The sequence below is a fragment of the Pogoniulus pusillus genome, chromosome 30 (genome assembly GCF_015220805.1).
Source record: "Pogoniulus pusillus isolate bPogPus1 chromosome 30, bPogPus1.pri, whole genome shotgun sequence".
Lineage (NCBI taxonomy): Eukaryota > Metazoa > Chordata > Aves > Piciformes > Lybiidae > Pogoniulus > Pogoniulus pusillus.
This window is the reverse complement of record NC_087293.1, coordinates 15,865,463-15,879,122: the sequence shown is the minus strand read 5'-3', so window position 1 is coordinate 15,879,122 and position 13,660 is coordinate 15,865,463. Positions and strand designations below refer to the sequence as shown.

At 55.2% G+C, this 13,660-nt stretch overlaps 1 protein-coding gene across 3 annotated transcripts in view; it reads right to left on the bottom strand.

Annotated features, from left to right (window-relative positions):
- Positions 1–386: 386 nt before the first annotated feature.
- Positions 387–13,660, bottom strand: part of FBXW8 (F-box and WD repeat domain containing 8) — a 68,738-nt gene continuing 55,464 nt past the window's right edge. The window contains exons 8-11 of one of the 3 annotated variants that reach the window (XM_064168250.1): positions 13,103–13,230; positions 8,581–8,754; positions 4,972–5,088; positions 387–2,329 (exon numbers count right to left, since the gene is read on the bottom strand). In XM_064168250.1, coding sequence (XP_064024320.1) covers positions 2,185–2,329; positions 4,972–5,088; positions 8,581–8,754; positions 13,103–13,230 — 564 coding nt within the window. In that variant the 3' untranslated portion in view covers positions 387–2,184. Of the gene's footprint in view, positions 2,330–3,254; positions 3,579–4,971; positions 5,089–8,580; positions 8,755–13,102; positions 13,231–13,660 lie in introns of those variants that run through there. The other 2 variants (XM_064168251.1, XM_064168252.1) reach the window with 2 other exon arrangements.

The window sequence follows — 13,660 nt, the reverse complement described above, 5'->3', positions numbered from 1 at the left end:
TAGAGCTCCACACAGATGGGCACAGGGTGAGCTCAGCTTATCTGCTGCTTGCAGCAGGGAGATAAAGAAAGAACAAAGCCGTCCTGAGATAATGAGGCAAGATAAGGAGAGTCAAAGCAGGAACAAGCCAAGGGGGTCTTAAGTGACATGCAGCAGCAGGTCATGGAGGGCAGAAGCTCTGCTCAGCCTCACCAGCAGACGCAGAGCTGGAGCAGCCCACACAGGCATTTGTGCTACACAAACCAGCATTTATGTGGCAGCTTTCAGCTGAGCTCTTGTCCAAATTATGTCTCCTTGACACTTCTTACTCTTCCAGGGATGGAGGGAGGGAGCTGAGCTTCCATCAGGGCAGAGGAAGGGAAAAAAGCACAAATAAGGACCAAAGCTTTAGGAAAGATAAGATTTATTGGGCAGACACAATCACTTTGCTCCTTGCACTCCTTCCATCACGAGGAAAGAGCTCAGCATTGAAGCTGGAACAGCCATGGAAGTTGGTCATGGGATCATCATGGCCACCCAGCCCCAGCCAAAGCCTCAGAAGAGCTGTGAACTCCACCTCTCTCCAGGCAGGAGGAGAAGAGCAGCACTGAGCCCTGCTGCTGCCTCAGTGCCCGGTTAAGGGCCAGGGTGACAGCCCTGCAGGTTTGGGCATGTCTCCTGCACCCCTCCCCAGCAGCTGACTTTAAACTGATTCCATTAGGCCAGCAGAAGGAGTCACATCACAACTGCACCTCCCTTCAAACCTCGCTCACACAGCTTGGGCTCGCAGCAGGAAGGTCACAACAGCAAGTCACAACCAAACGAGTTTAACTGGCAAGACACAGCCATGGAGGACTGCAGCTCTTGCTCCCCAAACTGGTTCTACCTGTCAGTGCCACCTCAGCTCAGGACAAAGCCCTTCCTCCCACGCTCATGGCCTGCACTAAGAGAGGTGTGGACAGCAGGTCAGGAGAGGGGATTCTGCTCCTTCACTCTGCCCTGCTAGGACCTCACCTCCAATCCTGTCTCCAGTTCTGGTGTCACCATGACGAGGACATGGAACTGCTGGAGTGAGTCCAGAGGAGGCCACAAAGATGATCCAAGGGCTGGAGCAGTTCTGCTGTGAGGACAGGCTGAGGAGGCTGGAGGTGTGCAGCCTGGAGAAGACTGTGGGTGAACTCTAGAGCTGCCTTCCAAAACCAAGTCTAGTGGAGAGGTGTCCCTGCCTGTGGCAGAGAGGTTGGAGCAGATGACCTCTGAGGTCCCTCCAGCCTGAGCCATTCTGTCATCCTATGATTCTTCAGCCTGGACTTTTCCACACCTCAGTGGACTGCAGCCAGTCCATCCTCTCTGTTTCACTCCACCAACACCATCAGCTCCCAGCTCAGAAGTGAGGACAGCATTGGAAACCCAGGTCCCAGGGACGAACCTCTGGGTGCTGAGGAAGGTCATGGTGCAGCCTGGGGCAGAGCTGACAGCTCCCCTGAGCCACAACAGCCTTTTGTCCCAGTTCCCAGCAGCCAGCCTTATGAACAGCTCAGCCCCCTGCCCAGCCACAGGCAGAGACAATTAAGAAGCATTTCATGACAGTGGTAGAGAACTAAAATCGTAAATTCTTTTGGGTGGGGGTGGCCTGCAGAGCTCCCAAGCACCCAGCCAGGCTGAGCCCAGCCTTCTCCTCCCCCTCTCCCTCCATCCTCCTTCCCTCTGCCAACTGCTGTAACCTTTTGTCCTGGTCCCAGACACGTTCTGGTGCACTCTAAGGAAGGGAAGAGCCAGCAGCAAATCACAAGGAAAGAAATTCAAGCACTGGCTCAGCAGGATGCCTTCCCCAGTCCCTGGTGGCTTTTCTCCCCTCTCAGGACAGGCAATGTGCTCCCAGCCTGCACACTGGGCTTTGGTGCTCTGGCTTCCCCAGCACGGCCTCTGCTAAGGAGGGAGCAGCAGCAGCAGGAACACTGCTGTCCACACTCCAATGTGCTGCTCCCCCTCACTCTTCAGCCTCTCTGTTCCACCACAGTGGGCCTCTGAGCATGGGTGCAGCAGTGCTGCAGGGCAGCCACACTGCCTGTTCTGCTCCACCCCCCCGGGGTTCCGGCAGAGGCTCTGCCCATCTGCCGTGCCCGCAGCCAGCAGCACCGCGGGGGCCTTTGCTGCACAGAGCTGGCAGGGGCCGGCCCACGGGAGCCAGGTGAGGTGAGCCCTCTAGATGCTGTCGTAGGGCACGGCCAGGCCGATGTTGTAGTTGTAGCCAGCGCTCTCGTCGTAGGAGGAGCGGCAGATGGGGAGCACGCTCTCCGCAGCCAGGTGCTCCACCCAGAACTCGTAGGCATAGATGGTTCCTCGGTGCCTGAGCAGAACACAACCAGCACACCCCCCTCAGCCTTCCCTGTGCCTTGCAGCAGGGGAAACGGCACACAGAGGGGGCCACAAAGGATCAAACCGCAGCAGATGAACAGAACCACAGAACTGTTAGGGTCAGAAGAGCCCTCTGAGGTCACCCAGTCCAACCAGCAGCCCAGCACCACCATGGCCACTAAACCACGGCCCACAGTGCCACAGGGTTCTTGAACACCTCCCGGCATGGGCACTCCACCACCTCCCTGGGCAGCCTCTGCCAGTCCCTCACCACTCTTGCAGCAAAGGAATTTTCCCTCCTCTCCAGCCTAACCCTCCCCTGGCACAATCCCAGGCCATTGCCTCTCCTTCTATCACCTGACCCTAGGGAGCAGAGCCCAACCCTCACTTCACTGCAACCTCCTTGCAGGGAGCTGGAGAGAGCAATGAGGTCTCCTCTCAGCCTCTCTCCTCCAGACTGAACACTCCCAGTTCCCTCAGCTGCTCCTCCCCAGCTCGGGAGGTGGTGGAGTCACCGTCCCTGGAGGTGTTCAAGAAAAGCCTGGATGAGGCACTTAGTGCCATGGCCTAGTTGACTGAATAGGGCTGGGTGTGATAGGTTGGACTGGATGATCTTGGAGGTCTCTTCCAACCTAGTTGATGCTATGATACTGGGATACCCTTCCCCAGCTTTGTTGCCCTTTTCTGTCCCTGCTCCAGCCCCTCAATGTCCTCCTTGGAGTGAGGGACCCAAAACTGAGCCCAGGGTTTGAGAAGCAGTCTCACCAGTGCCCAGTAGAGGGGCACCATCACCCATCTCCTCTGCACTTGGGCTGTCTGTGCAGCTCTATCAGAGGAAACTCCCTTGTGCCTGCTTCCAGGGAGCCTGAAAGGAGGTTGCAGCGAGGTGGGGGTTGGTCTCTTCAACCAAGTAACAAGTGAAAGGATGAGGAGAAATGAGCTCAACTTGCACCAGGGAAAGCTTAGGTTGGACATCAGAAAAGATGATTTTACTGAAAGGTTTATCAGGCACTGGAACAGGCTGCCCAGGGCAGTGGTGGAGCCCTGCAGACACAGTGCTGAGGGACATGGTTTAGCCAAGGACTTGTCAGTGTTGGTTAATGATTGGACTCAGTGATCTTAAAGGTCTTTTCCAATCCAGGCAATTCTGTGAGCTCACCAAGCCCTGGAAAGCCAGAGTGAATCACTCACTCCAGCACTGCAGAGACATGACTCTCATCTGCTGAGACACTTCTCATCTCCTAGGAGGGGGAGAGAGAAGTACATTGTAGTCTGACAGTTCAATCAGACATGCTCACAGCCAACTGAGATGCAAACACCAAATGCTGGAGCTGAACTAGCAGCAGTTTTCCTTTAGGAGGAGGTGTCACTGCCAGTGTCTGGAGCAAGGAAAGGGCTGCACTCTCTGCCTGGCTCCAGTGGCCTTAGCATCGCCCTGCTGAGAAAGAAAAGCACTTTGTGTGTGCTAAACAAAGAGTCATGGAGTCACAGAATGGTTGGGGTTGGAAGGGACATTCAAGATCATCCAGATACAACCTCCTGCCACAGGCAGGGGCATCTCTCATAGCCCAGGTTGCTCAAGGCCTCACCCAGCCAGGCCTGGAACACCTCCAGGGAGGGGGCATCCACAGCCTCCCTGGGCAGCCTGTGCCAGTGTCTCACCACCCTCACTGCAAAGAATTTCTTCCTCCTCTCCAGTCTCAGTCTGCCCTCCTCAAGCTTCAATCCATTCCTCTCATCCTGCCACTCCCAGCCCTCATCAAAAGTCCTTCCCCAGCTCTCCTGTAGTCCCTTCAGGTACTGGAAGGCTGCTCTGAGGTCTCCACAGAGCCTTCTCTTCTCCAGGCTGAACAGCCCCAACTCCCTCAGCCTATCCCCACAGAGGAGCTTCTCCAGCCCTCTGATCATCTTCCTGGCATCCTCTGGACCCACTCCAGCAGCTCCAGGTCCTTCCCTGCTGGGTTCCCCAGAGCTGGAGGCAGTGCTGCAGGTGGGGTCTGAGCTGCTGCTCTCCCTGCTCTGGCTGCAGCCAGCACACAGCTGCCTCTGGGCTGCCAGTGCCCAGTGCTGGCTCCTGGGGAGCTTGGCACCAACTGACACCCCCAAGGCCTTCTCCTCCAGACTGCTCTCAGTCACTCCTCACCCAGCCTGGATTTAAGCCTGAGACTACCTCAGGTCACTTCATTAACGGTTCTGAAAGCCTTATCTTTTAGTTCTTAGATGCTCTACTTCCTCCCTTCCTGCTCTGGCTCATTACTCAGGTGGCATGCTCAGATAACATTCACAGGCTGCCCAGGGTTGGACTCTTCTCCCTAGGATCAGGTGACAGAAGGAGAGGAAATGGCCTAAAATTGTGCCAGAGGAGGGTTAGGTTGGAGAGGAGGAAAGATGTCTTTGCTGCAGTCAGAGACTGGCACAGGCTGCCCAGGGGGGTGGTGGAGTCCCCACCCCTGGAGGTGCTCAGGAAACCTGTGGCCATGGCATTCTGAGACACAGCTTAGAGGCCATGGTGGTGCTGGGCTGATGGTTGGAGTGGATGATCTCAGAGGTCTGTTCCAAGCCAAACAACTCTACGTTGGTACAGAGCAGACCCTCCCAGCACCAAGCCCTGCCCTTCAGAGCTGCCTCACTCACTTGCGGTGCGCGGTGAAGTCGTCCTCCATGGCGGTGGCACCTCGGGGGGCCTTCTCCTCGGGGATGTTGGCAGTGATGAGGCTGTGGGAGTTGAACCACACGTGGCGGACTGGGTGTCTGCAAAAGAAGCCACAGCACAGGTGAGCTGCCAGCTGCAGGGAGCTCCTAACATCCAAGCACAGGAGAGGAAGGGCTATGAGGATGAAGGGTTTTAATCTGGGGCTGCTGAGTCTGGAGAAGGCTGAGAGGGGATTGAATCAATGTCTGTAACTACCTGGGGGCTGGGAGGCAGGAGGGGGGACAGGCTCTGCTCACTGCTCCCTGGGCTAGGACAAGCAGCAATGGATGGAAGCTGCAGCACAGGAGGTTGCAGCTCAGCACAAGGGCAACTTCTTGCCTGGCAGGGTCCCAGAGCCCTGGCACAGGCTGCCCAGAGAGGCTGTGGAGTCTCCTTGTGTGGAGCCTTCCCAGGCCTGTCTGGATGTGTTGCTGTGTGCCCTGAGCTGGGTTGTGTGGTCCTGCTCTGGCAGGGGGCTGGACTCAGTGAGCTCTTTGGGTCACTTCCAAGCCCTAACATCCTGTGAGCCTGTGAGGTATCCCTACACATCATCGGAGTGCCAGCTGCACGGAGCTCCTAAAACCCAAGCGCAGAAGAGGAGGAAGGCTCTGGATGAAGGGGGAACCCCTGCACACCAGCAGGCTGCCCAGTGCCAGCGGCTGGGGCCCTGCAGCCCTGGCTGCGCCCCAGCGGCCTGAGCAGCCCAACCTGGCGTTTGTCGCCACCTAGTGGGCAGCGAGCAGAACACAAGCGAGGCCAGGAGCGCACTCGGGCGCCCAGCAGCGCCTGGCAGCACCTGGCAGCACCCGGCAGCACCCGGCAGCACCCGGCAGCACCCGGCAGCGCCTGGCAGCACCCGGCAGCGCCTGGCAGCACCCGGCAGCACCCGGCAGCACCCGGCAGCACCTGGCAGCACCCGGCAGCACCCGGCAGCACCCGGCAGCACCTGGCAGCACCCGGCAGCACCCGGCAGCACCCGGCAGCGCCTGGCAGCACCTGGCAGCACCCGGCAGCACCCGGCAGCACCCGGCAGCACCCGGCAGCACCTGGCAGCACCTGGCAGCACCCGGCAGCACCCGGCAGCACCTGGCAGCACCCGGCAGCACCCGGCAGCACCTGGCAGCACCTGGCAGCACCCGGCAGCACCCGGCAGCGCCTGGCAGCACCCGGCAGCACCCGGCAGCACCCGGCAGCGCCCGGCAGCGCCCGGCAGCACCCGGCAGCACCCGGCAGCACCTGGCAGCGCCTGGCAGCACCCGGCAGCACCTGGCAGCACCTGCCGGCCTTGCTGCTCCGAGCGCTGCAGGAAGAGCAGGATGCTTCCCAAAACGAAGGACAGGGACCGGCAGAAGCCCCCAGCCCTGAGCTGTGGCTGACTCAGATCTGCACTACACGGCACAAGGTCTGGGCGTCCTCCCTTGTCCTGTCCCCAGTGACTAAGGGAAGGCTGAGCCCCTGGAGCAGCATGTTCCCTGCTCAGTGTAACAGTTAAGAGTAGCCTTCTTAACTGTAACCCCACCACAGTCTAGCAGCAGTAACTTGACTTCTCAAATCAAGATGCCTCTTCTCCACCACCCCAGTGCACCTCCTGTCATCTTCCCTTAGCTTCTCCCTTGCTTTCCACCCACACAGCACTGGGCTGCAGGTGTGGGGAACACCACACACACCTCATCTACAAAGGCCCCTTGATTGGATTCCCCCTGATTCCTGTATAGATTAAAGAGCACTTAAAAAGTTTAACCTAAGGAGTTCACTTCCAGCACCCCTCCTAAAGCTCAGATCTTTGCAGCCTGCCCTCCTCCTGGGCATGCTCACTAAGTGCTGCTCCAGGAGGCAATCAATGACAGTATCATCCTTAATGCATCTGGGTGATCTTTAAGGTCCCTTCCAACCCAAACCATTCCATGGATCTATGAATCACAGCAGGCTTTGCAATTCACAGGGTCAGAGGAGCCTTCTCTTAGCAAAGAGCTGCTATTAACCAACAGCAGCTCCCACTTGAACTTCTCTGACTGTAAATACCTCACCTGGCTCAGCCCTGGGGAAATGCATTAAAGATGAAAAACCAGATCAGGATTTATCTGCTCAATTTATTCAGGCTACCATTTAGATTTACAAGGGGCTCACTCCTCGAGGTCTTCACTCAGACAAGAACAACTCCCTGGCAATTGTGCCTTTTTCAGGGAACCCTCACTTGGCTGCAGCAGCTGAGAGTCCTCTGTCAGCTCCAGGATCCTGATCTCTGCTGGCAGTCTCAGCACTGCACTTCTTGGGATTTCTACACTAACCAGTTGGGTTTAACATTGAAATGAGTTTCAGTCCCAGCCTGGGTAGGATTGCTGCAGCTGAAGGAGTGTGCAAAGGAGGGGAACAGCAGCACAGATACAGTGTAAGGGTACAGCAGACAGACCCAGACACACTGAAGGCAAGAGCCAGCAGCCCAGCATTTTGAAACCAAGGTTTAATAAATACTGCTTAGGGGAGGGACAGGGAGAGGACATAGAATCAGCCAGGTTGGAAGAGACCTCCAAGATCATGCAATCCAACCTAGCACCCAGCCCTGGCCAAGCAACCAGACCATGGCACTAAGTGCCCCATCAACACTTCCAGGGACGATGACTCCACCACCTCCGTGGGCAGCCCATTCCAGTGCCAATCACTCTCTGCCAACAACTTCCTCCTAACATCCAGCCTAGACCTCCCCTGGCACAGCTTGAGCCTGTGTCCCCTTGTTCTGTTGCTGGTTGCCTGGCAGCAGAGCCCAACCCCACCTGGCTACAGCCTCCCTGCAGGCAGCTGCAGACAGCAATGAGCTCTGCCCTGAGCCTCCTCTGCTGCAGGCTGCACACCCCCAGCTCCCTCAGCCTCTCCTCACAGGGCTCTGCTCCAGGCCCCTCCCCAGCCTTGCTGCCCTGCTCTGGGCACCTTCCAGTACCTCAACATCTCTCTGCAATGGAGGGGCCCAGAACTGGACACTAACTGAACTTCATGGAAAAGCCAAAGGAAACAACTTCCACACTCCCCAGGCCTAACTGAAGCACTCTTGGTAACTAATGAGTAACTCTTGGTAACTAATGAGTAGAAAGGCTCCAACAGCTCAAGAGCACACAGAGAAACACACAGAGCTGCAGGTGGGGAGGCAATCTGTTCCCAAGTCACAGGAAAATGAAGCATAACTCTCAGAAGCTTTGGAGATGGGCATGCTGTCACCTTTGGTCCTGGATCAGCCCTTTCCCACATCTCTCCTGTCACAGAATCACAGAGTGGCTTAGGTTGAAAGGGACCTCGGGGACAGATCATCTGTTCCAGCCTCTCTGCCATGGGCAGAGACACCTCTCAACTAGACTTGGGACTCATCCAGTCTGGCCTTGAACACCACTAGGGAGGAGGCAGCCACAACCTCCCTGGGCAACCCATTCCAGAGTCTCATCACCCTCATACTGAAGAGCTTTTTCCTCAGCTCCAGTCTATCCCTGCTCTGCCTCAGCTTCAAACCACTGCCCCTTGTCCCGTTAGGCAGACCCAACAGAGACCCCTGCAGTCCCACTTACCTGGCATGCATTTCCCAGAGTTTGGTGCCCATCCGCTGGTCCCAGACGCAGACCAAGCCCTCCTCTCCTCCACTGACTACCTTCCAGTCGTCCATCTGCACTGCAGTCACCCCCAGCTGGTGGGCATAGAGGGAGCACAGGGCCTGGCTGCGGCGGACATCGAACACCCTGACCCTAAAGGAGAGCAGGTACAGAGGAGAGACAGTGAGAGAAGTCTGCCTGCAGGGCTTTGGAAGCAGAATCATAGACTCACCACAGGGACTGGGTCAGCAGGGACCTTCAAGATCGTCCAGTTCCAGCCTCCTGCCATGGGCAGGGACACCTCCCATCAGCCCAGGTTGCTCAAGGCCTCGTCCAGCCTGGCCCTGAACACCTCCAGGGAGGGAACATCCATAACCTCCTTGGGCAACTTGTGCCAGTGCAAAGAATTTCCTCCTAATGTCCAGATTAACCTCTCCTCTTCCAGAGTCACAGGCTCACAGGATGTCAGGGGTTGAAAGGGACCAAAGACATCACCGAGTCCACCCTCCCCACCAAGAGCAGAACCATCCAACCCAGCTCAGGGCACATAGCAACACATCCAGACAGGCCTGGGAAGGCTCCACACAAGGAGACTCCACAGCCTCTCTGGGCAGCCTGTGCCAGGGCTCTGGGACCCTGCCAGGCAAGAAGTTCCCCCTTGCGTTGAGCTGGAACCTCCTGTGCTGCAGCTTCCATCCATTGCTGCTTGTCCTAGCCCAGGGAGCAGTGAGCAGAGCCTGTCCCCCCCTCCTGACCCCCAGCCCTCAGATAGTTATAGACATTGATTAGATCTCCTCTCAGTCTTCTCTTCTCCAGACTCAGCAGCCCCAGGTCCCTCAGCCTCTCCTCACCAGGCAGTGCTGCAGTCCCCTCATCATCCTCCTAGCCTCACCTTGGACTCTCTCCAACAGATCCCTGTCCCTCTTCAACAGTTGATCTATTCCCTTTCATCCTATCACAACAGTCCCCTGGGAAAAAATCCCTCCACAGTTTTCTTGTTCTGGAAGGCTGCTGTAAGGTCTTCCCAGAACCTTATGTGTGGTAATTCAGAGAAGGTGAAGGAGTTCTGAGTTTCCAGGCCTGAGTTAACCACAAATCAAAGCCATCCACAAGCACCCAGCAATCAGCAGCTCCTCAGCGGTATCAATATCGAAGACTTGACCAGAAGCAGATGTGTAGAAAAAGAGCTTAGGATATCAGCCACTGCAGCTAGCCCAGAGAACCAGCTCCAGCTAATGGTGTTAAGTTTTAAACCCAGCCCAGCTCACCAAAGAGTTTGTTTGCTGAGCCTTAAATACCAAGATTGAGAGATAAAGCAAAGCACATAAGCGAATTAAAAAAGCAAGGCAGTGAGTGAAAGCAGAAGGGGAAATACTGATCTCAGATATGAAAAGGCTCCAGAGGAAGCTGCTCCCAGCTGATGGCTATCAGGCCTGAAGCCATCAGGTCCACATTAATCCCAGCAAAGGCCAAAACACACTTGTTCCAACACATTAACTGCACTTCATTCCGTACCCCTGCTACGATCCTAATGGTGCTGCAAGCCTTTCCTTTGCCTTTCTCACAAGAAGACTGCATCATAGAATTCCACAAAGAACACATTTCAGGTGAAGTGAAAGGCCAGCAGAAAGAGTCCCAAACTCCAACAGAGCAACAGCCATCTGACAGGGAGACAGAAATCCAGGCTGGAAGGGAGTGAGGAGCACGGTTTGTGTGGCTCTGCAGTCACCCTTAGCAAAACCCATCCCAGCTGAGAGTGGGAGGACTTCTTATCTTCTCCTGCTCCAGAGGAGCTTTTGCTACCCATGAGAGCAGGGCTTTGGGCAAGGATGGGGTGTTCTGGAAGTGCTCACACTCAGCAGTCTCCCTGCCTGACTGCACATGTTCCACAAGGCAGTGAAAGCTGCTTCTGTTTGGTGAGCAGAGCTGGCAGCAGAGAGCTGGTTGTGGCTATGTCATCTGCAAGGACTCAGGTTTCATGCAGGTGTCCCTTTTGGCACACCCAAGGAAGAATTAGAGGCACACTTGAGTTCTTCAGATGTGCTTTTAAAAAACCCAAACCAACAACCAAACAAAAAGGAAAAGCATTTTGCAAAGCTAATGCAGAGCTGGCATGGTCTGGCACCTCCTGCCTCAACAGCTGGGCTCAGTGGGAGCATGTTGGATCCAGGACGAGGGGGAACGGTTTGAAGCCATCCAGCAGGGTTAGACTGCAGGAAGAAGTTAGTGAGTATGAGGGTGGTGAGGCTCTGGAATGGGTTGCCCAGAGAGGCTGCAGCTGCCTCCTCCCTTGGAGTGTTCAAGGCCAGGCTGGTTGAGGCCTTAAGCACCCAAGCCTAGTTGAGAGGTGTCTCTGGCCAGGGCAGGGAGGTTGTAGCAGATGATCTCTGAGGTCCTTTCCAACTTGAGCCATTCTGTGCTGATGATTTGCTGAAGCAGTGATTGCTAACTTCTTGGTATTTCAGTGATGGCAAACCCCTTCAGCTCAGTGTTTCAGCTGAGCAACTGAAAGCTTTCTGGAGGGAACAGGGAGCATCCAGAGCAGTGTGGGCAGCAGGGCAAGGGAGGGGATTTGCTCTGCTCTCCTCAGACCCCACCTGGGGAACTGTATGCAGTTCTGCAGCCCCCAGCACAAGGACATGGAACTGCTGGAGCCAGTGCAGAGGAGGCCACCAAGATGGCTCAGAGGACTGCAGCAGCTCTGCTATGAGGACAGGCTGAGAGAGCTGAGGCTCTTCAGCCTGGAGAAAGCTTGGAGGAGACCTTAAAGTGGCCTTCCAGTATCTGAAGGGGGCTGCAGGAGGGCTGGGGAGGGACTATTGAGAAGGTCTGGTAATGACAGGAGGAGGAGGAATGGGTTTGAAGTGGCAGAGGGGAGATTGAAACTGGATGTCAGGAAGAAGTTCTTTGCAGTGCAGATGGGGAGAGACTGGCATAGGTTGAGGGTGGGGAGAGACTGGCACAGGTTGAGGGTGAGGAGACTCTGGCACAGGTTTCCCAGGGAGGTTGTGGAGCACAGAATCACCCAATGTGATCAAAGATCACATTGGGTGATTCTGTGTTCCACAACCTCCCTGGAGGTGTTCAAGGCCAGGATGGATGAGCCCCTGAGTGATCTGTTCTAGTGGCAAGTGGGTTGGAACTGGCTGAGCTTTGAGGTCCCTTCTAACCCAAATCATTCTAGGATTTAGTCTGAAGGGAGTAACTTTCAATCTCACTTAAGGCCTACCATCTTTAGCCACTTTCTTATCATTGTGCAAGAGATTAGAACTGGAAGAAGTTTCACTGAGGTGCTTTGGAAAATCAATTGTCTGCTTTTAGAAGGCGGTGAGGGGGGAACACCCCACGCAAGGATTCAATTCCATGTGTCAAACTTCATCTGTTTCCTTTATCCTCTTTGCTGAGAAAAATGTGAGGTTTGCCTGAGCTGGCTGCTCACTGAGAAAGGAGATGTGTGGGGGGAAACCCCCCCAAAAAAAGAAGCTGTTTGACAAAATAATCATTTTTGCAAGCTGCTGCGCTGGCGGGACAGAGGTCTGGGATTTGGCAGAGGCAAGCATCCGCCTCACAATCTGATCCCCACCACCACAGCAGACCACCACCTGCAGCCTGATGCCCAGCTTGGAAAGGAGAAGGGAAGGAAGAGAGAGAGCCATTAGAGACTGGCTCCTTGCCATCCCACATCTCCTTTGGCACACTGGATCAGACCCCCATGTATAACTTGCCCAGCAAAAAAAAAACCACCACCAACAAACACCAACAAACCCAACACCAACAAACCCCCCAAAACCCCCCCAAAAAGAAAAAGAAAATAGAATAAGAGAAAAATGTCCAAAATTGGCCTGAAAGGCTCTTTCTAAGCACTTTAATCCTCTCGCACCGACTGTTCCCAGCGCGTCCTTTGCTGGCACCAGAGGCTGTGCTGGGAAAATCCTCCTCCCCAAGCCAAGGAGCTGAAGAGAAAGCTGCTAATCAGCTAAAGAGAAGCTGGAATCTATTCATGTGAAAGTCTCTCTCTCTCTCTTTTTTTTTTTAGGGTTGTTTTTTTTTTAATCTTCCTTTTTTTTTTGGTCACCTGAGGGGCCGCCACAGTGCTCTGCAATCCACTCTTGACATCATTTGGCAGCCACAGCCATCTCCAGCCTCCAGGATTCATCCCCTAGGTTATTCTTTTTAATATCAGAAAGTGAGCTTTTAAATGCCAAACTCATTTTGCGGGTGGCGGTGGGGAAGTGGAAGATATTCCAAGTGGTCTCGCTGGGCTGTACACCAACTGTGTCCACCAAATGGCTCAGAAAGAAACTCTCTTCCCATGGAGCTTTCTGAAACAAAGCAAACTGGTAGCCAGGGCCAACTATTACCTAATATTTTGTTCCTGAAGTTCATGCAGGCTGCGTTTGAAACATTAGAGCAGAGACAAATTCTAGCAGGTCCAGATGTAGGACAGCAGGACAGGAAGTAAGCTAATTTGAGATGGGTTACAGCACTTGGTAGGACCTACCTTCTGTCTTTATTGCCTGTAACAAGCATGTTTGGAGGGCTGTTGTGGAGGTTGACACACGTGAAGTCGCCTATGGAGCTGCCCATCTTCCTCAGGCACTGACGTGTTTCCAGGTTGTAAAGAAGGAGCTGGCAGAAGGAGAACAAGCACCGGTTAAACGCAGCAGGAGCACAACTGCACCTTGCAGCAGCGTGGAGCAGAGCAGAGCTATTACCACCAGAGATGGTTTGCAGGACTTGCCTCTGAAAGTGCTAACACAGACAGCTGGGGAAGGGTCTGGAGAACAGGGCTGGGGAGGAGCAGCTGAGGGAACTGGGGTGCTTTAGCCTGGAGGAGGAGGGCAGACCTCAGTGCTCCCTACAGTTCCCTGAAAGGAGGTTGCAGTGAGGTAGGGTTGGACTCTTCTCCCTAGGATCAGGTGATAGAAGGAGAGGCAATGGCCTAAAACTGTGCCAGGGGAGGGTTAGGTTGGAGATGAGGAAAGATGTCTTTGCTGCAGCCAGAGACTGGCACAGGCTGCCCAGGGGGGTGGTGGAGTCCCCAACCCTGGAGGTGCTC